Raw genomic sequence first — 25,162 nt, 5'->3', positions numbered from 1 at the left:
CACTTGGTGCTGCTCTCCTTTGTGTTTTACTGTCTACAGCAGGGGTCTCAAACTGGCGTTCCTCCAGCTGTTGCGGAACTACAAGTCCCATCATGCCTCTGCCTATGGTAGTCATGCTTGTAACGGTCAGCCTTGCAATGCCTCATGGGAATTGGAGTTCTGCAACAGCTGGAGGGCCACCGGTTTGAGACCCCTGGTCTACAGAGCACCTTCTAGCTTGTTATGAGGCGGCAGCCATCCACAGTCAGCCTACCTGTGACCACCGACACACCTTGTGCTGTATTTGAACTTTCATACATGGACTCCCTTCTAGAGAGTTGTCTAATTGCCCGCTCTCTCAATTCAGCTGACAGAGCGCACATGAGCATATGTATCTCTCTTTTTTTCTGTGTTTGTACATTATATACTAGTTTGCTCATGTAAGGCTCTGCATGCAGGTAGAAGACCAATAGGCAAGTCAAACACAGCATAATGGTTGCTTTGAATGGCTTGCGGCTTATATTTGCATTCACATTGACTTGTATTTCCCTGTATTTCAGATGTTCAATAGTTCCATAGTTGAATGTTGCAATACTAAAATATAAAGCAAACCAAATGCAGCAATAAATGCAAATGAACCAACGGCACTGCAAGAACCAGTTCAAAATTCAGACATAGCAGTCCAAATACTCCCATACTCCTGACAATCCTTATGTACTGTACACCAGGGCCGTCTTAATAGCATCATGGGCCCCTGGGATAAGTAATGCTCTGAGGCCCCTACAATGGAGACAGCACAGGTAAAACAGACATCAAGTAGGTAGGAGGCAGACAAGTGGAGCTCCACATTAACTACATGAACAATCATTCTGTACAGCAAAGAAATAGGGGAAAAATACTACATACATAAAGTAACAAAGCTGTCCTGCGCATATAATATATCTGCTAGATTGATGCCTCCCCAGCACTCTGATCCCTCTACACCCCAGATATCCCCCCAGCACTGTGATCCCTCTACACCCCAGATATCCCCCCAGCACTCTGATCCCTCTACACCCCAGATATCCCCCCAGCACTCTGATCCCTCTACACCCCAGATATCCCCCCAGCACTGGGATCCCTCTACACCCCAGATATCCCCCCAGCACTGGGATCCCTCTACACCCCAGATATCCCCCCAGCACTGTGATCCCTCTACACCCCAGATATCCCCCCAGCACTCTGATCCCTCTACACCCCAGATATCCCCCCAGCACTGGGATCCCTCTACACCCCAGATATCCCCCCAGCACTGTGATCCCTCTACACCCCAGATATCCCCCCAGCACTCTGATCCCTCTACACCCCAGATATCCACCCACCACTCTGATCCCTCTACAGCCCAGATATCCACCCACCACTCTGATCCCTCTACAGCCCAGATATCCACCCACCACTCTGATCCCTCTACAGCCCAGATATCCCCCCCAGCACTCTGATCCCTCTACACCCCAGATATCCCCCCCCAGCACTCTGATCCCTCTACACCCCAGATATGCCCCCAGCACTCTGACCCCTCTACACCCCAGATATCCCCCAGAACTCTGATCCCTCTACACCCCAGATATCCCCCCAGCACAGTTACCATATACCATAAGATACCCCTTGTATTGTGACCCCCACTACATCTTTGATACCCCCTACACTGTGGTCTCTCTACATCCCTGATACCTCTATCACTATAGCCACCCAAGCTACCCCAAGCATTGCTACCCCCTATACACCTCATATCCCCCCTCAGCATTTTTTTCCCCCATACACCTTTGATATCCCCCAGCACCATTATTCCATCCATGTAGTACCCCCTTTTACATTGAAGATACAGTGTATGTAAACTTTTGGCTATGTGCCCACCTGCAGCACTGGACTCACCTATACCAATCAAGCAGGCAGAAGGAGGGATGGAGGAGGGAGCATCCCTCTTGGCATTCCAAGCCCTTCGGTGCAAACAGTGCTGGACAGCTTGGCTCATCATGACACCATCCACAATGCTACTTCCACAGGTAGGCTTTCAGTGCTGCCGACTAAGCAGATCCCACTCCAGCTCCTACCCCACAGCCTTCGAGTCCCAAGCATTCAAGCTGCATAGGGTGGGGTGGCACTGGCACTCCGGCCCTGACCCTCCCTGCTGGCTGTGAAATGATAGGTATCATTCTGCACAGCATGGCGCACCGCTGCCAGCCTCCCCTGTGTATCCATCATGCTCAGTGCCATCATGGGACCCCCAATTTTGGGGCAGCGTGGGCTCAAAACCAGCTGCTTTGGGGAAAGTGCAGGGGCCCCCCATGCAGCTGGGGCCCCTGGGGTGTGCTCACTCATTAAGACAGCCCTGCTCTACACAAGCCCATAGATGGTCTCAAATCATGTTACCTACGCCTTGTTTAAAATATTTAAATCTAATATTTAAGGATTATTTATAAAGTAGCATTATTACCCTACACTGCACATTTGACTCTCTTCCATTTACAAAGTTAGTTGGGTAGAGAACTCCGCGGGATGCTGCACGCCCTACACCGTGACCTGCATTTTATGAACATTTTAAATGCAAGCCAGGGTATGGAATCAAATTGTGACATAAAACTGTCGTGTTCATCCCAGGGCGGTATTCATGCTCCATTTTATATTGGCCCCCCTGATCCCACAGTGCATTGAGTAACTGCCATTTTGGAAACCACATTGGCAGTTAAAAGAGCCGCCTTGCCATACTACACAAGACTGAAAACAAAAACAAACCACGAGGTAGGGAAAAAGGTGGCAAACCATGGATGGTAAAGCATTTTATTTATTTTTTGCTGCAAAGACTAATTCCTGAGAGCAAAGATGTATAAAGACTGGCAGGGCCACGGATAAGGCAGTAACAGCTGGCCCTCCTGTATCGGGCCTAGGCCCCATCAGTTCAAAAGGGTGTCCAAGCACCTCCTGGGCGGGAAAGTTGGCTGTACTGCCTTATTGCCGACACCAATCCTCTTGTGGTTCCCCCCTATATTCACTGCCGACTTCTCCTCCTCTCCTTCCCTCCAGCTGCGCTGCAGGGGGAGCAGTGTCAAGTATTTGCCCGACCCTCCTTCCATCACTCTCATCACCCCACCCCCCGTGAGCCCCTCTTTCACCTGCATGTGTACCCTTTCCCTTGCAGAGCTGCTGGCTTCTCTCCTTTCTTCTGCTTCCTACTGGCAACTGCTGAGGCCCCACAGGGGGATAATTTTAGGACAGAGGACGGGACCACTGCGATTTCTAACAGCAGTCCTTAAAGTGGTTATAAACCAAACCCTTACAAACCACTTTCTGCTACAGGTAAGCCTATAATACGGCTTACCTGTAGCTACCCCGGATATCTCTTAAACCTGCATGGTTTAGGAGATATCCCCTGTTTTTGCATGTGCTGTCATCGGCACATACGCATTGACACAAACTGAAGCAATGGTGTGTATGTGCCGTTTCAGTGGGTGGGCCGTTACCGTGCGCATGCGCGGGAGTGACGTCATTGTGGCTCCAGCCAATCATAGGGCCAAATCCGCAATACCCGGAAGTAATCCCTGGGAGTGATGTCGCCAGCCGGTGCTGTGTACGGGAAATGCAGCGAGGTATTCGATCTCAGGTGAGTATTATATAATGCATACTAGCTCATTATGCCTTTGTCTTGCAGGTATTCGTTTTTTTTTCCTTCAAAGTGGGTTTACAACCACTTTAAGACTGATAAGAGACAAGGGCCTACAAATAGGGTAAAACCAATGAATTGCATAGTTCATGTATACCACCCTCCATCACCAAAAAGTTGGAGTGACACTTTCTTCAATCAATAAACTTCTTGTAAAAAGCCGAAATCCATTCTTTTTGATCCTTTGTGGCTACACAGCGGTAATATTTAAACCTTGTTAAAAATTAATTCTCGCTAATGAAATCGCCGCATAGGCTTTATTAAGCTGAATAATAAGGGAGGCAGACAAATCTTCAGTGAAGACAAAACACATACTTGAAAAGGCCGCCTCCCCCATCGCAGGGGGCTATTCAACAGCATCAAAACGCCGAGACACCAAGAAGTCACATTTCTTTCTACCTTCTTTTTTTTTTTTTTTTACTTTCAATTTCCCAAACAGCCAGACCTTCCTAAGGTATGATTATGTAGACAAAAGGAGTCAGGCGAGATGGGAATCAATACGAGTTGCTGACATTGATTAGTCAACGAGAACAACGGTGAGGATTTTAATTACAGCTGGGAGTCAAAACACTGTCAGGGATTGGAACTGCAGCATCTAATTAGGCAATTCCTTTATATTTAATATTATGAATGTAGGGAGGACAACATATTATCTCGCTATTATTGCCAGTTTACTCCAAGGCATAAATCAAGCAAAAACATAATAAAAATAAAATACTGTTTTCTGTTACCCACTGTAAATACAGCTCTATATATATATTATATGTGTGGTCGGCTTGCTTTAGAATTTTGCAGAAAGGGCATTTTACACTTGAGGCATTTATGTTTATTATTTCCCATGCTGGGACTATTGGCATCAATGTGCTGATTGGGCGCAACGTCAAACGCCAACATAGGCGTGGGCCTTCAATGCAGAACAAAGGGGAAACTTTGCCTTGCGCTTGTGTGTACTGTGCCATTTGGTTTCACCTCCGGGAGGATTTACCCCCTTCATGACCAGGCCACTTTTTGCGATACAGCACTGATAATTGCGCGGTGGTGTGATGCTGTACCCAAATAAAATGTGTGTCCTTTTTTTTTTTCAACAAATAGAGCTTTCTTCTGGTGGTATTTGATCACATCTGCATTTATTATTTTTTGCTTTATAGACCAAGAACGGCCGTCAATTTTGATAAAAAAAATAAATTTTTTTTTTTTTTACTTTCAGCTTGTAAACATATCCAATAGGAATTTTTTTAACAATGTCTTCATCAATTTAGACCAATATGTATTCTGCTATATATTATTGTTAAAAAAAATTCACAGTAAGCATATATTGATTGGTTTCTGCAAAAGTTATAGCGTCTACAAATTATGGGGTATTTTTTTTTTTTTGGAAAAAAAATTCTGGAAATTCACATAGCGAGACTGTGATATTGCAATGGATAAACCGGACACTCACTTTTTTGAGGACCAGTGACACCAATACAGTGGGCCAGTGACACCAATACAGAGATCAGTGCAAAAAATATGTACTGTCACTGTACTAATGACACTGGCAGGTAAGTGGTTAACATCAGGGGCGATCAAAGGGTTAAAAGTATGTCTAGCTAATGTTTCATTGTAGTGGGGGAGGTGCTTTTACTAGTGGAAGACATGGATCGGTGTTTCTGCTTTACAGAAACACAGGATCCATGTCTTCTGTACTGACAGAATGACAATCTGCCTTACATAGACAGACTGGCATTCTGCCAGTGTACTGAACAATCAGCGGGTGCCGGCAGAGAGATCAGGGTCCGTGGGACCCGCTGATCAGCTCCCCCTGTGTAAAATCACAGCAGGAGCCACCAGCAGTGCGTACTCGCAACCCAAATTTCACAAGGGTAGAATCATGTGTATATATATATATATATATATATATATATATATATATATATATATATATATATATATATATATATGATTCTGAGCAGCGCGGCTGCCCTGTAGCAGTAAATCTGCTATGGGCGGTCTGCCAGTGGATATAAGCTTTAACATGTTAATAGAATTTAAAAGATGTTTTCAATCAATTGAAATCTGCAGCTTTTATTCAATACTAGTTAGTGATCCTGCCATGAATGTCCTTGTTCAGGCACTTCCTGTTAAGGAGTCACAACTGTCTCCCAATTGTGCTCATCTGTTGTCACCCTACTGTGGTGAACCCCTGGTAAATAATACAAGCCGTATTGATGCACATCCCGCATATAGTGTCTGTTGTCAATATCAGGAAGCCAAGTCAGAATCAACATTGAAAACGAATGCTGGGGTGGGTGCATGTAGACAAGAAGTGTCTGAAAGGTGCTGGAGGAGATCAGCAGTACAGAAATGGTATTTCATCGGGTTTGTGTCTAAAATACACTGTTTTAGCAAACTGTCATCCAGTAATCGTCAGTTTGCATGATGTATTTGCAACAATGTGTGTTGTGCTGAGCTGCCAGCAATAATCCATGCACTTCAACACACATCCTGGAAAAGAACGCTTGGGGGCCATTCTGAATGAATATCACCGTAGCGCACTTAACTGGCGTGCCCACAAATACATGGTGTGTGAACAGGCCCTTGGTTTACATTTACTAACAGACAATCTACCCAGAAGTGATCATTAAAGCTGGCCATTGACGGATCAAAATTGAAACGGTTCAGTAGGAATCAGACAAATTTCGATCTGTCTATAGACATGTTGATTGGACTGAAGTCGATCCATCAATCTATGGGCAATGTTGACTGTACAGAAGTCAGTCCATCGATCTATTGTCTAGTTGATTGTACTGAAGTAGTTCCATCGATCGATTTCAGTAAAATCAGCCTGTTGGGAGTTTATGTAGAGTTTACCAGCTATAGCAGCCAGCAGTGATCATTGAATTCTTCTGGTGGGGGAAGGCCCCTCCACTCCCGCCGGCAGAACATATTTACGCGGCAGGAGGGATTCCCCCATCAACACTGACTGTGTTGACGGAGGAATTTAGCAATTTTCTTTCCTTCGCCTCGTGGTTGAAGGAAATAAAACTGCATAAGGTACGGTATGTTTTAGACTGAGCCTGCTGTGCAGAATCAGCCCTTGGCTTCTCACATAGTAATTTTTTATATATCTATTATGTGATATATGGATTTACATGCTTGATTTTTTTATAATGTTATTATCATTATGCCTCAAAGCTATTATGTAATATTATTTTCATGCAATTATTGTTCTGTGTAACTGACATTGAGATCCGGTATGTACAGTCATAATTACAATTTTGTGGTCACACAACCATTGTCCATTATCACCTTTAGTTGCATGTTTCATATAAAGTCCAACCTTTCTTCCAGTCATATTAACTTCTTACATAGTAATTCCTTGGCTTTTCCAACAGCAAGATCTCCCTGCTCACCTAAGATTTTTGAGTGTTCCATCTCATCCGGTAATGTTCTCCGTAATATAAAATAAATTGATGTTGGCGTTTACAGTGTCATATAGTAGACAGATGTCACACCAAGAACAATGGGTGGTGACACATCTGCTCATCCCTGCAACCAGGAGCCAACACTCTATATGATAACGAGCTCAGTCAACAATAAAAAGCTTCTCTTATCCCTGCACAGCCCGTTAGGCTGGCCATAGGCGGTGTGATTTTCTTTCCTGCAACCACGAGAGATCAACTTGCGTACATTCAGCCTGCCTTATACATGGTTTGAATCTCGGCCGGTCCCTGCTGAAGTGGTGGAGATTCAAATCGTCTATGGCCGGCTTTAGTAGTGCGTGATCCCTAGGTCAGGTACATCACTTAAAAAAGCCATCTACAGCATCTTCAAACATCTGAACTTTTGGGATAGTACAGGTCTGAGCTGAAATGTTTGGACACAAACATTATGAAAGTCTTTGTGCCTCCTTCTGTCCATCCTTTGTTTCCAGCAGATACAATATTTCCAGCTCTCATTCAGAAGAGATTCTGTGTAGGATGACACATGATGGCCATAGGAAGGCTAATTATTGCTACTAATAGAGTTTTCTGGTGTGTTCGTACTTTGCTCTACCTCCTCCCAACTCTACCATGGCCCTGGTCAGTACCCAAGGACAGCAAAAGGATATGGGTGAGGCCGGTCTTTAAAGCACAAACAGTGCTGCACAGTTGGTCATAGAAATAAGATGGCAATAGCTCCATCTCACGGTTTCTGGCTGGGGGTAATTATCAAACATTGACGTAAAAATAAGGACAGAAAACAAACTCCTGTGGCTTTTTCTCCTCAAAGGGAACCTGTGCTTTGCCTATGCTATGTACTTTCAGAGAACGAAGAGTGCGACTCTTTCCCCTTCTTCCACATGACAACAGTGATGCTTGGCAATCGGCTGCCCAAGCACCCAGCACTGTCCCATGAAGAGAGTCTACAGCCCTGTGTTAAAGCGGGATTCCGCTGATTTTTTATTTTTTTTCTTACCTGTGTCACAGGTGGGCGATTGCTACCGTCGGTTAGCATCCACGATCGGCGTGTTTTTGACCCCCGGCGCGACGATTCTTTTGCTTCGGATAAGTTTAAAAAAAGTACTCAGGCGTTTTCCATTTTAAGTGTGGGCGTCTGAAGCCCACAGGCATTTACTTCCTCTATTCTATGACGCTCGGCTCCCAGCATGCTCCGGTGGTAATGGCAGATACAGCTGCCTGCCCACTTTAAAAATGGAAATTTCAGACACGCCCTCGTCACGTGACAGGCGTCCTCCCGAAATCTCACGAGATTTCGCAATTTCATTGTCCCCCCATGGATTCTTGGGAAATAGCTTAGAAATTTCCCAGGGACCATTGCGAGGATGATAACCACGCCTACTCCCACGGGAGGACAGCCCGGAAGTCAGCACAAACATCTGAAATATAAGGTAAGTAATGAATATTTTTTTTTTTCAGGGTTCATTTAGGTACCGTAAGTATGCTATCATGTGCTTTTAATAATATGAAGTTAAATTTTTAGGTACAAACCCGCTTTAAGCACTAAATCATGACATGCACATGGCTTCCTCACTCCCAGTGACTCAAATGAGCAGCAGAGGAGCGAAGGGAAGAAGAGTACGAGCAGCTGATCACCAGAGAGGTCTGTCTTCATTTCATCAGTTATCAAAGGCATTCATTTGAATGGTTGGTCAAGCCGGTGTTCATGTTTTGATGGCACCACTGTGCTAATGTGGTACCTCTAATTTTGAAGGACACCTTGAAGTGCGGACCATGTAATCAAGTAAAGAAATCATCATTCACTGAATTACTGATTGACGTTCTCTTTTAGAGCTGAACTTCAGACACACACAAAAAAGGCATCTAGTCAATCCAGTTAGGGGTTCCAGTAAAATGTATTGATACACAGATCTAATATAAGTACATTAGGGATCATGTTTGTGGACCTCAAAGTTAGGTCAGTAAAACCTCATTATAGTAGAACCATAGGGAAAAATAAATAAATATATATATATATATATATATATATACATACACACACACACCATTTTTTTTAACCATCTATGTGCCATTGAGATTTCCCTTCACTTCCTGTCCCACAGCCAAACAGGAAGTGAGGGAATCCCTGCAAAAGGGAATTCCTTGCGGACAACCAGCTCACCAGAACTAGTGTCCCCAGTGGACGAATTTCCCCTCTGTTACTTATCTGGGGATAACCCAAAATTTGGGATTTCCTTTTACTTTCATTGATAATGGTAAACAGGACAAATAGAGAACTTTAACCTTAACTGCAGTCAAACACAGGCTTTTCTTGTCAAACATTGCATTTGCCATTCAAATGCCTGTATTTACACTGAATAGCAAACAGCAATAAAAAAAAAAACAACTTAGTCACAGCCCCAAGGCTACTGGGCTCTATATTATCAGAGTGCTGTCCATGTAGCACTGAGAACTTATAAAGTGGAGGAAAGAAAAGACTGATGATCTGATCACTATGCTGCTGCTCCTTTACTGTCCATTCCAGTGGTGGCCCATCCATAGTGGGTACTGCCCCCACCACCCCTCCCGCCCCACCAGTAAAAAAAAAAAAAAAAAAAAAAAAAAAAGGTTAAGAGGTTACTTCGGGTTTCCCTCTAGCACAGGGAAACCGGAAGTAACCTCTTAACCTTTGTCTGAAGCTCAGTGGAACGCATGGCCTGGGAGATGAGGCAGGAGAGGAGATGGACCCGTTCATTGCCATCACCTAATGCCCCACAGACACAGGGTAAGTGCTGGGCAGATGGTGAGTGGGCAGGGGGCACGCTGGCAGCGTTTGATGGTCACAGTGGCTGCGTTTGATGGCACAGTGAGACTGCAATTGATGGTTTTTTTTTCAACATTTTTTCAGTTTGTTTGCGCCTCCCCCCAAAAATTTTGAGCACCAGCCACCACTGGTCCAATCACAGGCTTGGCAGGTCATAGACTAGGCTGTATTGCTCAACTGCAGTGTAGTCTTCAGAGAAGTCTCAGGCCCCTTTCACACTTGTGCGACTTGTCCTTGTGACTGCAAAGTCGCATCCCATGATTTCCAATGAGTACCATTCATATCTGTGCAACTTCAAAGTAGTCCCTGTACTACATTGGTCTGACTTGAGGTCTATAGACTTCAAGTTTACACATGCATTCCCTGAAATGGCATCAAAATCATGGCATCAAAATCACGGTAAAATCGCAGGACTTTCAAGTCGCGGCAGTGTGAAAGGGGCCTAAGTGAGGGATCTTGCTGTACTGTAAGGTCGGTCATACATGGTTCGAACCTGCTGAACCAGTCAAGATTGGAACCGTTAATTGGCAGGCTGAATGTACCAAGTTAATCAAATCTTGGGTACAACTAGCTTGCCAGATTCTCTTACGATTATCGCTAGCAGCTGCTATAGCCGCCAGCAATGATCACTGCCTTCTCCCAGCCTGGACAGCTTCCCCCGGCAGTCAATTGCTCGGCAGGGGGGATACCCTTGTCGGCACTGTCTGTGTTGATGGGGGAATCGTGCAAATTTCTTTCCTGCAACCCGTGATTGCAGGAAAGAAATTTTGCACCGTGTATAAGGCTGTGTAGAAAAGAATTCCAGATCTTTAGGTGGAAATCAGTTCACATTCTGTAGATATTTCGACTCTATCCTTAGATGTTGGCAGTTCAACTTTAAATGCCGATTTCTCATGAATTCTACTCATTCAACCTTTTGTCCCCCTACTCACTGCCTGCTCCTATCTTGTAATCCTCTTTGTAACCTTTTGTATTAGGATGTCAGGACTCTCTTCTAACCAAGTGTGACAAATGGAAAGTGGAAGGAAACCTCCTCTGTGCCTTTCATATATAGAATTTACATTCTAGAAATAATGTTGGAGGACTGATGAGTTTTTTTTTGCAGATATTATTATTATGGGTTCATTATCATATAAAAGCCAATTATGAGGCTTTCCTTCCGATCCATTGATCGGTTCCTGACCTCCTGTAACCTTTACTAGACACACAGCATCTTTTTATGCCGCTTTATTCTGTCATTTTCTAGCTGACAAATGTAAATATTCAGGCAGCCTGTTTATGTCGTTTGCCCCAGGACACGGCTCCGCTTCGCTGTCTGCTCTGAATGAGATTAGAAGGTATGAAGAGGGCACCGCTGTGTCACGTGACCCCCCGGGATTTCAGAATAGATCACATAGCATTCTGCACATTAGACCCCAAGCAGACATCCTTGGGCACCCTCCACCACAATAGGAAATTTTTGGCACGGTTATAGATTGTTCCACAGTGTTAGTGAGGAGATGGCTCAGCAGAGGACCTTAGGAAACATGAATGATCACAAGAATGTGTGCCATTCACACTTATGCGGTGCGAATCTGATGCAATTTTACAATGTACTTTCACAATGCGATCTCTGTTGCGACAAGTGCGATTCTAATGTGAATTCTGAGGGGATTTGGAATAGCTGGAGATAAAATTTGCACCGAACCCACACTAAAATCGCACAGGACCCTTTTTTTTGGCTGGATCAAATTCGCATCACATATATGTGAACAGCCTTCATCGGAAATGTTTTTTTTTTTTTTTTTGTAGACATGTGAATATGTTTTTCAACTTGCATCTGATCAGCATAGAATTTGCATTAGTGTAAACTGGCACTAAAGTTTGCACCGATACCCGTTTTCTACCAGCGAGTGCGAGGACTGATACTTGCGGTCAAGTTACGTGTGGATATGAGTACCAATACCTTTACAATGTGATTTTAGCAGGGTGGATTTGATTTACCCGTATATACTCGTGTATAAGCCCACTTTTTTCAGCACATTTTTTATGCTGAAAAAGCCCATACTTGAGTGAGGGTTTCCCGTTGTGTTATGCAGTCTTAACTGTTTTGGCTGCCGTCCATAGGTGGAACACTGACACAATGCTGGGAAACGGAATCAGCGTTCCGCCTATCACAGACGAGGAGGCGGCGGGGCTTTGGTACAGTGGACGGCCGCCGAACAGTTAAGACTGTAGTTGCAAGACACAGCTGGGGGCACCCGCTGTTTGTAATCAAAGGTACAGGTGGGCACAGTACGACTGCAGATGGGCACAGTGAGGCTGCAGGTGGGCACACTGAGGCTGCAGGTGGGCACACTGAGGCTGCAGGTGGGCACACTGAGGCTGCAGGTGGGCACACTGAGGCTGCAGGTGGGCACACTGAGGCTGCAGGTGGGCACACTGAGGCTGCAGGTGGGCACACTGAGGCTGCAGGTGGGCACAAGGTGCCATTCCAAGTTTCACGCACTGCTCCTGTGTGAACCTGGGCTAAAGTCACTATGACAAGCCTGGGTTCACACAGGAGCAGTGCGGAAAACGGCATATGATTTGGACAGAAATGACACCACGTTCTTGCTCAAATCACAATTCTTTGCATTGTGCGATTTGAGCCCATTCATTTTGTACGGGTGCAAATCGCACCACAAAGGTGTTGGTTTAGGTATCGGAGCATTTGCATGAGTACGAGTACGCATGCAAATGTTTAGTTTAGGCACTAATACTGATATCAGTATCGGTGCAACCCTATATATAGACTTCATTCCCATCAGCCCCCTTTGTGTGCAGTTATATGCATTCATTTATTTTAGTGCATACACACATTTTGTAAATTTTGTGTTACCATCCATGTATGCTTGAGCTTATCTGCACTCCTTTAAAAAATAACAGTAAGAAGAGCCGGCAAGACTGTAATCCTTGAAGTGTCATTTATCGGTACATCAGAGTGACAATAAAACAATGAATCTGACGCGTTTTGGCAATAACCTTAGTCGTAGCTACATCGAGCCTCAGCACCTGTGAGTGGACCTGGTGTATGGATTGGGTTGTCTCTGCAGAGAACGCTGTTACCCATTTCTTTTCCACTCCTTTAAAAAATGGCAACTTTACCCAACTGTCATTTTAATCCTCTGGCTTTAATGTTGCTTAACCACTTCCGGACCGCCGCACGCCTATATACGTCCTGACTGACAGGGGATATCGTTGTTATAGCGGCAGCTAGCTGCCACAACCGTGGTATCCTCGTGTTCGATCGACGGCTCGCTTCAAGATAAAAGTGGTCTATGCAGCGGATTTGACGCAAGATAACTTTTATTGGGGGAGGAGCCGTTTATTGGCAGAGGCGATCGGATGCTGTGCCTTCCTTGGCATGGAGACGAGTAAGGGGACGGTGGCCCCCACCCGTGTCCATGACATTGCGGGGCGGAAGCAACAAAATGTCACTTCCGCCCATAGCTCTTAAAGGGCCATTTTTTTAATCTCTTTTTAAATCACAGCTTTTTTTCTATTAAAAGGGATGTTTACATTCCTTATAATAGGAATAAATGTGACAATTTTTTTTTTTTTTAAACAGTGTAAAAATAAAGTAAAATAAATAAGAAAAGTTTTTTTTTTTTTAAACGTGCCACGTTCCTCCGAGCTCACGTGCAGAAGCAAACGCATCCGTGAGTAGCACCCGCATATGAAAACGGTGGTCAAACCACACATGTGAGGTATCACCGCGAATGGTAGAGGTGGACCTCCTCTGAAACTCAAAACATGCAACCTGTAGAATTTTTTATATGTCGCCTATGGAGGTAAAGGTTTGTTGCTATTCCACGAGCGGGCGCAATTTTAAAGCGTGACATGTTGGGTATCAATTTACTCGGTGTAAAATTATTTTTCACAATATTTAAAAAAATTGGGCTAACTTTACTGTTGCCTTATTTTTTTAATTAAAAAAATGTATTTTTTTCCAAAAAAAAGTGCGCTTGTAAGACTGCTGCATAAATACAGTGTGACAAAGTATTGCAAGGACCGCCATTTTATTCTCTAGGGCGTTAGGAAATTTTTTTTATAATGTTTGGGGGTTCCAAGTAATTTTCTAGCAAAAAAAAAAAATGTTTTTAACTTGTAAACCACACATCTAAAAAAGAGGCTCGGTCCTTAAGTGGTTAAATCTTAAATCATGGACCGTGAACAAGGACGTTTAACAGCAATTGTGCAAATCCAATTTTTATTTGTATCAAATTATATATATATATATATATATATATATATATATATATATAGCTGAAGGAAAAGATAACATTTTAATTTCTAATATCTGATGGGTATATAAAGGGCAGACTACAGTCACCCAACTGACAATTTTCTATAATATTTTATATATATATATATATATATACACACACACACACACACACACATATTATATATATATATATATACACACACACACACACACACACACATATTATATATATATATATATATATATATATATATATATATACACACACACACACACACACACACTTTATATTCACACATACATGTATATAAATCTGTCTCTCCAGGTTCCCAAATCCAGTCTATCCCCCTTTATTAAGGAATCCCTCCTGTCTTATTAATCTTAAATTAATTGACTATCATTGTGGGAAATACATGAAAGTATCTGCATAGGATATAGGATAATCCATCATGAAAGACTCGGATCTAAATGAAATCGGTCTCTGTTACTAAATGAGATACTAAGTGCCTTAATTCACAAGGAAGGATCAAGGGGTCCCAAAGAAGGGATTCACATGAAGTGATGCGTGTTCCCACTGACAGATCTCATCTGGAAAATAGGATTGGGCAGGTGTTGCACTGAAGAAGAAGATGGGATTATATGGACTGAGTACACATTGAATTGGGAAGTAATTTGCTGCTGTAACTAGGGAAATGCAATTTAGATGTAAGCCCCCCTTAATGTACAGTTCTACCACAGCACTGAGCTATTCTGACATTTGAATTAGATCGGAATCCTAACTGAAAGACATTTAGTTTGCTGAAAGCTGACCTTCAGTCATTTTTTCATCTTTCAATCTATTAAATCTTCTGCCCTTGTTGTTTTAACTTTGGATAGTAAAACATTTTTTTCTGCCAGTAAATCCCTTATACAGCCCACTTCCTGTTTCTTGTCTGATAAAAAGCCAGGGCTTATGACATCATGAACAGCTCTCTCTCTCTCTCACTCACTAGTGAGAGTTTGCCAGGAAAGGATGGGGGATGAGTCATGAGAGGGCCAATGAGAGCTGCAGAGCTGGAGGTGTGCCTCTGTGTGTCTATGTAAATCCAGGAAGTGAACAGGCAGCAGCTTCAGCTGCCCACAGTTAAAATGGCTGCAGTGGAGGGAGATTTCTGCAGCATATTTGGCAAGTACAGAATCACAGTATATATAAAATAATGTGCAAAGTGGCTGGAGGGAAGCTGCAGAATGGCAAAGATAGTTTTATTACAAATTATGTGAGCAGACTGCAATTCCTCACGAAGCACTCTGTATAAAACAATTATTATTTAAAAAAATATATATATACGGTTTTTGAATCTGTGTGTTGCTGATTGCCTCCAGCATCTTTCATGAACTCATGCCTCATCAGTTGCACAGCATTGCTCTGAACCGGCTTCTGGCTGTGACAACAGTGGACCAGACCTGTGTAATGTGTGCCGGCACTGCCACCTGATGTTTCGACAAGGGGCTTGTGTGACAGGGTGACAACACAGAAGCCTAGTTGGCTCCTGACGGTTGTCACCCCATAACAGGCAAGGCCAAAGCAATGGACTTTATGTAAGGATTACCAGGTATGCTTTTGATGAAACCTGCATTATTAAAAATATCTAAAATAACTTTACTTATCTCATCTCAACAATCTGACTTTTAACATTCTGCAGAAAATGCATTATTGAACAACCAAGTGTTATACCACACAAAACCTTTAGCCAACCTCAAATAGGTTTCCTCTGAATTATTGACCAGGAAATCAGTTGTGGTGGAACATATCATCCACACATTAGAACACTATTAGCTAAATCGTCTTGCTTTAAAACGAGTGTGGAACATCGTGGTCAAGTGTGCTCCCATCAGCAGAGTTTTCCATACTTCCTGTTGTGTCACAAGGACAGGAAGTCAAGAGGAATCTCTACTGAGAAGGAGGAATCCATTAGAAGCACAGCCATGAATAAACTTTGTTTTAAACTTTTAGATAAGTTCAACCAAGCAGCAAACCGGCAACACGTCTATTCCTATGTAAACTTTTAAGGAATGTCTCACATTTAGGCATGATCTGAAACGTATCAGACCCTGACTGTATTGTGCGCCACGTTCCTAATAAAGGGACTGAATACGGATGGATTTGTTGCTGGCTTGTTGCACCATTATCATAAATTCCAGATAAGCTTTGGGGTTTCATGTTTTTAATACACCAATTAGATACGCTGTCAAGCTTGTATTGCTGTAGAGCCATTGGATAATTGTAACCATACTTCCTGTCCTGGTGACAGACATCTCCACAAAGGAGACAGACAACACAGCCAACCCAAAACTAAAAGCGCTCTTCAAAGTTTTACAATTAAAGGGGATGTAAACCCTTGTGCATAGGATGCATTAAGGTGAGAAAACTTCTGACAGTGACGGCCCTATTCGTTTCAATCACCTGAGCCCTTAATTTCCTCAGCGGAGACGCGCTCTACCTCTCTGCCTGGGGTTCTAGGCTCTTGGTACCAGCGCAGCCATTGGCTCCCACTGCTGTCAATCAAATCCAATGACGCGGTCGCTGGGGGGCGGGACCGAGTCCGGCTTTCTGTGTCTATACACGCAAATGCTGGACTCGGGAGCACGCCCCTCGGTAAACCCCCCCCCCGAGACATCGCTTCTCCTAGGGGGTTTACCGATGCGAGGAGCCGATGGTGGACCCCAGAAGAGGTAAGTATGACTTTTTTTTTTTTTTAAACAACAAAGAGGATTTACAAACCCTTTAGATGCATCTAAACCTAGACATCTCCCCAAAGGAAACAGACACCACAGCCAATCCAAAACTAAAATGGCTCTTCAGGCTGGGTTCACACTTATGCAAATTAGATACAGGTTTCTCAATGGAGTCGGTTCACACACCTCCAGGGCAGTCGTGGAGCACACTGCAGAAGGGTCCCGTACATCTAATGCCGCATATACACGATCGGAATTTTGGTCTGAAAAATCTCTGATGGTTTTCCCAACAGGATTTCACTCAAGCTGTCTTGCATACACACAGTCACACCAAATTCCGACCATCAAGAACGCGGTGTCGTACAACACGTGCAACGTTTCTGCCAGAAATTTTGTGAGCTGCTAACTTCCTGTGCTCTCTCTGCTTGTGCTGATAGTTATCAGTCAGGCTACTTTCACACGGGGGGCCGCCTAAGTGTTGGCACTAAAGCGGCACTCATTTTAGCGGTGCTTTAGCGTTGTTCAAACAGCGCTTTTCGGCTGAAGAAGGGGTTAAAAGCACCTGTGTTGCAGAGCTTCCCAGGTGCTTCATAAGCACTGTCCATTCATTTCAATGGGCAGGGTGGTTTGGGAGCGCTGTATACAGCGCTTCCAAACCGCCTCAAAGATGCTGCTTGCAGGACTTTTTCTAACATCCCGCAAGCGAACCGCCCCAGTGTGAAAGCACTCCAACACATTCACATTCGGGCAGCATGGGAGGCAGTTTTCAGGCGCTAAAATGCCTGAAAACTGCCTCAGAGTAAAAGGAGCCATATACCACGTACAAACAGTCAGATTTTCCGACTGGAAATGTTCGATGTGAGCTTGTTGTCGGAAAGTCTGACAGTGTGTATGCTCAATCGAACATGTGTTGGCGGAAATTCTGTGAGGAGACACTCTATCAATGGGGACAGCTGCTCTGGTGAGAATTGTGTGGGGGGATTTCACATCACTAAGATTTCTTATTACTTCCTGCTGTGCCCCTTTAACGCAAAGTGAAGCGGAAGCTCCCAAATTTGATATAGACAGCAAAAAATAATTTTTCAATAAGTTCTAAGTAAACTGACAAGCTGCGTCAGCCATATTTGTATAAAATGGCTACCTACTGAGATAATGGAGATCAGCATTAGTACTTTACCTGGGATAGGGATGATGGGTATGTTGTCATTGGGGACGACTCTCGGCGAGCTGCTATCATCCACATAAAAATGAGCCGTCTGGAAACACTTCCTGTACAAGAGAAAAGCACAACATTAACCACCCAATCTCTAAGTCAATTGTACGGAACTTTTCTACTTTTCTAAATTTAAAATGCACTCCATCAGATCACCCATCAAAGTTGCAAGCTTCGATGTTCTTATCTCTAAAGTAAGCCTCTTTTGCAAATTTTTTGATGATCAAAATTTTTGTCTAAGGGTCGCCAGGAACTTTCAAATGCAACTCTGATGAAGGCAAAAAAGACAGTTCACAATGAAACTCTTCAATCATCTTGTGCTATAAGATTCAGTCTTGCAGATAGCTCTTACAGCAATTTTCTATATTTTGACCGACCTCCAATCACATTTCAGCTGTCACTTTACTTTGCAGCTATGAAAAGGAAAATATATTTGGATTGGGTGCTTAGGCCAACGTGTCTACTTTCCCCTTCTATACACTTTACAAAATGCACCTTTTAAAAGCAAATATCAATAGAAGCCAATACACTTCCAGTTGTCTATTCTCTAACACAGGTACAATAAAAAAAAAAAAAAAAAAAAAAAAAAAAAAAAAAATAACCCCCCTTCCAAAAAAAAAAAAAAAATCAAACCATGTCCCAAAATTTCTGATTGGGTGCCTAGGGCAATGCCCCTTCCCTTTCTTTCTGTCACTTTAGAAAATCTAAAGAGAACATCACATGGGTATGAAGCAGTTCACCAACAGGACATGTTTTGGCCACCAGGACTGGATTAAAGTTACAATCTAATTCTAAATTCATGGCCCAGCCATTTTGCGTCTGACAGCGCCGAGAGCTCCTGACTCCACCCACCTTCCTGTCACAGTGCCGAAGATTCAGAAAGAAAGTGCAAATCCTCAAACTTTCCACCACTGATGACTCTACAATGGAAGCTGGACGCAAAAAGTAAAAGCGATTGGTTTCAATTTGCTCTACAACAACGCAATCTTACTTTCATTTGTGACAAATTCACTTTAATTTGTTGACTTTATCATACAACGGGGGTAACGGGGACACAACTGTTCCCAAGCAGGGAGTGTGTTGATTTTGCATTATTTAAAGCATGTTCTGATTCACAGCAGGGAAGGTTGGGCATATGTTTACCCCCGGCACAGCTGTTAAAACATAGAGAAGCTACACCATCACAACATCACCAGTACTATGGAGAAGGCCTTTTGCAAGAGCCTGGGAAAAAAAAAAGGAAAAAAAAAAGAAAAAGGGCCCACACCATAAATACAAGGACACCTTCGAGGGACTGACAAGGAGACAACTACGAAGACACGGCTAGAATTTACCTGTACTTAAAGCAAAGCAGAGAGCACAGACTGTTCATCATAGACAAGGCACTAAGCAGCAAGGCATTGAGAGCTCCAAGCAGCTTTTGCATGTTGAAGTTGAATGAGCCTTGGCAGCAGAAGCAGCCGCGTCAGTGTGTTCACTGCTGAGAAGCCAGGGGCCGGAGCTGCATATTTAATGAGCCAGTACTGTGTGAGCTATTGTGGCTGGGATGGGAGGGGGGTCTTCTCTTGTCTGCCTGGAGTCCATAACAATGGACCTTTTCCAGGGAGCTGATCCTCCCCTCGCTCTACTGCTTGGCCTTTAATGAACTACTCTTCCCAGCACCTGTCTAGGGGTTTCATTACCCATGTGATTTCATGCATAGATAGTCATGCATACAGTGTGTAAAAAAATGTTGATATTGGTGCATCTAGTTGCATAGTTTGAAATTTAGAAGGCAACATTGTGGTCACACTACAATATGTTCAGTGCACGCAGGATGTGGAAGTGATACATAGTTACATAGTTAGTAAGGTTGAATAAAGACGCCAGTCCATCCAGTTCAACCTGAGTGAGTTTCTACAATTGTCCCTATCCCTGTACATTGCACACTCACAGCGGTCCCTACCCTCAAGAAGCCCACAATCCAAGATCCCCATTCATATACTAGGGCCAATTTTTATTTAATTTTTTTGGACAGAAGCCAATTAACCTATCAGCATGTCTTTGGAGTGTAGAAGGAAACCGGAGTACCCAGAGGAAACCCGCACAGGAAGAACATGCAAACTCCAGGCAGGTAGTGCCATGGTTGGGATGAACCTTATAATCTGACTAGTGTATCATACCAATACATATCTTGTTTTCTTCATGTAGCATTTGTAACTATATGTGTACATAGGAGGCAGCCATGCTTGCTCATTACGTATGCAGACTTTGCTTCCTGATTAGCAATGCCTTATCTGTTCCTCTCTCTCTCTCTCTCTGTGTGTGAAAATCTACTAGTCAGGTCTGGCTGACTGTCCTGACAGAACACAAACTACACTCTGTGTGCTGGGACCATACCTCAGCTGATGTTAAGCAGGGAGGATGAAGGGGCTACACGTCCTAGCAATTACAATGCACTGGCATATAATTATTTGCATATATATTTTTTTCTCCACGTGTCACCTGTACTTATCTTATGTTCCCTTTGAAGGGCGTGGGTCCCCGAGCCTACCCTGAAGTCTAGGGGAAGGATGCATGGCCATCAGGTTTCCTTCTCCATGCCTTGGGGAGGGTTTTTCTTCAGGACAGCCCCTTGCCTAGTACTCGGTGGGCAGCTCTGCTCATTCATGAGGAGAGAGGACCACCAGACATTTTGGCTAGGTGGACCTGACTGAGCCTTACCGCCTTCAGGAGCCTTGCACCCCGGGGGTAAGGCCAAGGAGGGGTCCTACTTCTTCGGGAGGTGGACCAGACACACACCCTAGGGCACTTTTTTGTGTGAGTTCACATGCACATTTTTGTTTAACTTACTGGTGTTTTGTTTTTTGTGTACCCGTCAAAAGAAAAAAAGCAAGGAGGATGGAGAGGATTACAGTGAAATAAACAGCCACCAGAGGGAGAACGTACACATTTCTACATAATAATATAATGGAAACATGGTGCAGCAAGCATATTAAAACTGATTAAGGCACACTGAAAATGACAGACCCTCCCATCCTTGCTAACCACTTGCTGTACAGGGCAATTTCCTATTTTTCACGCATGCTAAAATCAGCATTTTATGATAGACAATTACCTCGAACCCCCAATCATGGATTATTTCCTGTAAGCAGTGGCCCTGTAGAATAAAATGGTGTCTGTTGCGATTTTTTTGTCACATATTTGCGCAAATGCAAATTTTCAGGAAAAAATATACCAAAATAAATTTACTGCGCAAAAACACAAAATACCAATTTTTTTGTAAAATATAAAAGATGATGAATGAATAGATACCAAACAACATGTCAAGACTCAAAACTACACACTCCTGTGAAATGGCAAGAAAGTATTTTTCACAGGTGAGGCTTTGAAAGCTTTTACAGGTTATCGGTGTAGCGTTAATAGTGATGGCCCTAGAATTATTACTCTCATTCTGATGTTTATGACTAAACCACACGAGTGGTACACAATCACTGTTTACATATGTGTGCCGGACCTAGTGTTGACAGGTACCCAGCTCCCACTTCTGCTCGCACCGCCTAGGTGAGTCCTCCTCCTCCCCCCTCCCTCCCTGCAATCTTCTGGGACACGTCACAGGTTCCGGAAGATTGCTCGGCCATTTAGGATGCACTAGGCGTCTCGCATGCGCAGTGCGCACCCGGCTGTCAACCCGCAAGCTGTCACAGATGAGTGCCCACACTTGCAATGAAAGTGCCGCGGAGAGGAGAGGGAGAGAAGAGAGGCTTCAGGCGGCTCCATCACTGGACTGGTGAGTGTGTGCTTTTTAAAAGTCAGAAGCTACACTTTTTGTAGCTGCTGGCTTTTAATAAACAGAAAAACGACTGAAACTGCACTTTGAATTAGATTCATTTCTTTTAACACTTTAAAATTAGATTAATTTATCAAATTTTTTTTTACTTTTTTTAAATTTAACTTTATTGCTAACACAAGGGGGGCAGGTGACAGATACTCTTCATGGACACATCACCCTCTAATGCAGCCAATTAAGCACAGATTTGTGGTGGCAGGGTTGCAGTCCTTCTAAGCCCTTGTACACGCGGTCGAAAATTCCGACGGAAAATGTCCGATCTGACTGTGTTGTCGGATAATCCGACCATGTGTGGGCTCCATCGGACTTTTTATGTCGGGAATGTCCGACCAACAAAGTTTGAGAGCTGGATATAACATTTTCCGACAACATGATCCAATCGCTTTGTCTGATTGTTTGTAGAGAACTCTGATCGGACAAAGTGCATTAATGCTCAGATAAAATTACGAGACCAAAGCTATTGGCTACTAGCCTGAACGTAGTCCCGTCATAACGAACGAACGTCATCACGTTCCGAACAATCTGATTTTTCGACAACTTTGTCCGACCATGTGTATGCAACCAGTTTCGGACAAAATCCGTCGAAAAAAAAAGGAATTTCCGACCGTGTGTACAAGGGCTAAAAGTGATCTGGGCAGCTCTACAGCCACCTGATCATTTTTACTGAACAGTCGACCACCAGCTGTAAAAAAATAAAAAAAGGGACAATACTCATGGCTGCCATGAGCTTGCTGACAGGATGTATATACACATACGGTGGTATGCAAGTGGTATAACTAAAGGTGAAATGTTGTCTTTTTTTAGTTTTAGCTGGAGTGGAGAATGTTTAGAACAGTTGGGTTTCTATTGCTAATTGTGTCCCCCGTGGGGAGATTCACCCTCTTTATTTCTCCTGGTGACCATTATCAAATTTTGAGTGGTCATCAGATGAGAAATAGAGGGGAAATCTTCCAGTGGTAGCACTAGTTCTGGTGACTAACAGGGATTTCCTTAGCTTTGGAGGGATTTCCTCTTACTTCCTGTGGTGGCTACATGACATGAAGTAAAGGGAAATCTCCCCAATGGATTCAGGTAACCAGGGAAAGGGGTTATAACCACTCTTCAAAATAAAATAAAATAAAAAGTTTTACCTTTAGTATTACTTTAAGCAGCACATACTCCTTTCCCTCTTTCCAAACCAACTTGTTAGAATTTATATGGGGCTACGAACTTGTCCCAAGGCTGGGCCAATCATGAGGCACCAATGTGGTCACATGGGAGAGGGGGAGTGTGCCACAGTCTTAGTACTATTACTGAGAAGTGTGACCCAACTCTAAGGTTCCCATCCTGCTCCTAAAGTACAGGGCTTTATTAGTACATCATGCTGCCCTAAGAACACCTAAATAATGAAGCCATTTTGTAAAGCTACAATCATTTTATCATGTGATTATTTAATTAAAATATAAACTACTTCAAAAATGTTCTACTGTAAGAAGCACGTGGTCTGCTTTAGACATAGACCTACTTTCCAACTCTAGAAATCACCAAACCAGAGAAGAAGAAATGGTTTAAAGCACTGCTGGGGCAAGTTTCTTCAGAACCCAAGGCTAGGATACCCCCACTGAGGTCTATAATTCAGTATAAGAAAAATGAAAACAAATTAAAAACATTTATATAACAACAATAAAAAATACTGAGTGCCGGTTCACACAGGAGCGACTCCGTTCTGTACTATGGAACCGCTCTAATAAACGCTCCGACTTAGAAAAAGGTTCCTGTACTATTTTTGGGGCGACTTGCATCGACTTCTATACAGAAGTCATTTTGCAAGTCGCTGCTGAAATCGTGTGCAGGTCACGTCCGAGTTGCGCTGCAAGTCGCGTCGCCCCTGTGTGAACCGGCACTAAGGGGAGGGAATGGAGGAGTTTATAAAAATAATTAGGGTTAACTAAAATTTTAACTACAAATTATAGCCCTTATGACCATTGAGGCTTCCAACGTAATTTGCAGGCATACACCCATGCCGAGAAAAGACAGCTACAGTGCACATTTGCACATAATAATGAATATTTGGACATGGGCATTCACCGTGCTTGCATAAACCCATGCACATGCATGGGTGTAAATCCCAGTTTTGCTACTGCTGCTTACTTGTTTTCTTGACCGTGAACTTGGCTCTTACCTGAGATCACTACCGCCTTTTCCTGGCATTGTACTGGTCTCCTACCTAGTACTACCTTTTCCAACCTGTTGAAAACTTTAGATTGCTCACAAACATGCAACTGGCACCCAGTATCCACTCAACTTTGCAGCCCTTATGCCACAAAGACTGTAAGGGTAAGGGAAGCTTTCTTCATCATCTTGGTCCAGGTATAGGACACAGAGGCTTGGTGCTGCTCTAGCTACTAGCCCACATATTTCTTCTGGTAAACAGCCCAGACCGATCATGGCCAAAGCTCCATTATCTGCTTCGGGGAATTACCCATAGTTTACTCCCATAGATAAAGACAGGGATGTAGAGTGACCACTTAGGCACAAACCTTGTCCAAAAACATGACATGATTGCCTGCCAAAGATCATGAAAATTAAATTGCTGGCCTACTAAAACACAACGTACCCCGACTGATTATAATTCACAGCTCTTTAAAGAAACCATTTTCAATCAGAGCGTATGGTCATACACGGAGTAAAGGTCTGCCCCTCCTCGTTCTAGTAGAAGCTTTAATAAATTTACCTGAAGGTATTTACAGTCATAGCCCGCCTCCTCGCTATTCGACTTAATTCAGTCTCCACAAAAAAAAAATTGGCTGTAAATTTAGGAAATAAAATGTCTTTCGTGTTAAAAAATAAATAAATTCTAAATTCTAAATTAAAAAGCCTTTCTGAGAAGTACACACAGAGATAATGTCAGTTAAACAAATATTTTCACTAAATAGCAACAATAATTCACAAAATGGCAAGTGTTTCAGTGTTCTGTGAAGGTCACCGCTGATGGAATGTACAATAAAAGATGTGTTCAGCGGTGTAACACTTCCACTTCATGTTCGGTGACAGCTGTAAACTGGAACTAGGCCAAAATAAAGCAAAACCTGCACAGACTCTAGTGCTACAAGACCCAGCTTGCTGGACTCAAAAACAGGGACTTTGGGAAGTAAAAATAAATGAAAGACCAGAGAAAGCTCACATGGCCAACTTTGTGATACATGCACAGGAAAAATGTACAATCTTGTTAGTCTGCCATTAATACTTCCCACGATA

At 43.3% G+C, this 25,162-nt stretch overlaps 1 protein-coding gene across 2 annotated transcripts in view; it reads right to left on the bottom strand.

Annotated features, from left to right (window-relative positions):
- The window catches only part of PTPRG (protein tyrosine phosphatase receptor type G), a 727,870-nt gene that overhangs the window by 107,055 nt on the left and 595,653 nt on the right, over positions 1-25,162 (bottom strand). For both annotated transcript variants that reach the window (XM_077451904.1, XM_077451902.1), the window contains one exon: positions 18,061-18,152. In XM_077451904.1, coding sequence (XP_077308030.1) covers positions 18,061-18,152 — 92 coding nt within the window. The remainder of the gene's footprint in view (positions 1-18,060; positions 18,153-25,162) is intronic.

The sequence above is a fragment of the Lithobates pipiens genome, unplaced genomic scaffold (genome assembly GCF_037356315.1).
Source record: "Lithobates pipiens isolate NorthernLeopardFrog02 unplaced genomic scaffold, aLitPip1_a1.2 Scaffold_23, whole genome shotgun sequence".
Taxonomy (NCBI): Eukaryota; Metazoa; Chordata; class Amphibia; order Anura; family Ranidae; genus Lithobates; species Lithobates pipiens.
The sequence above is the reverse complement of the archived record's forward strand: the minus strand, read 5'-3'. Positions and strand labels throughout refer to the sequence as shown.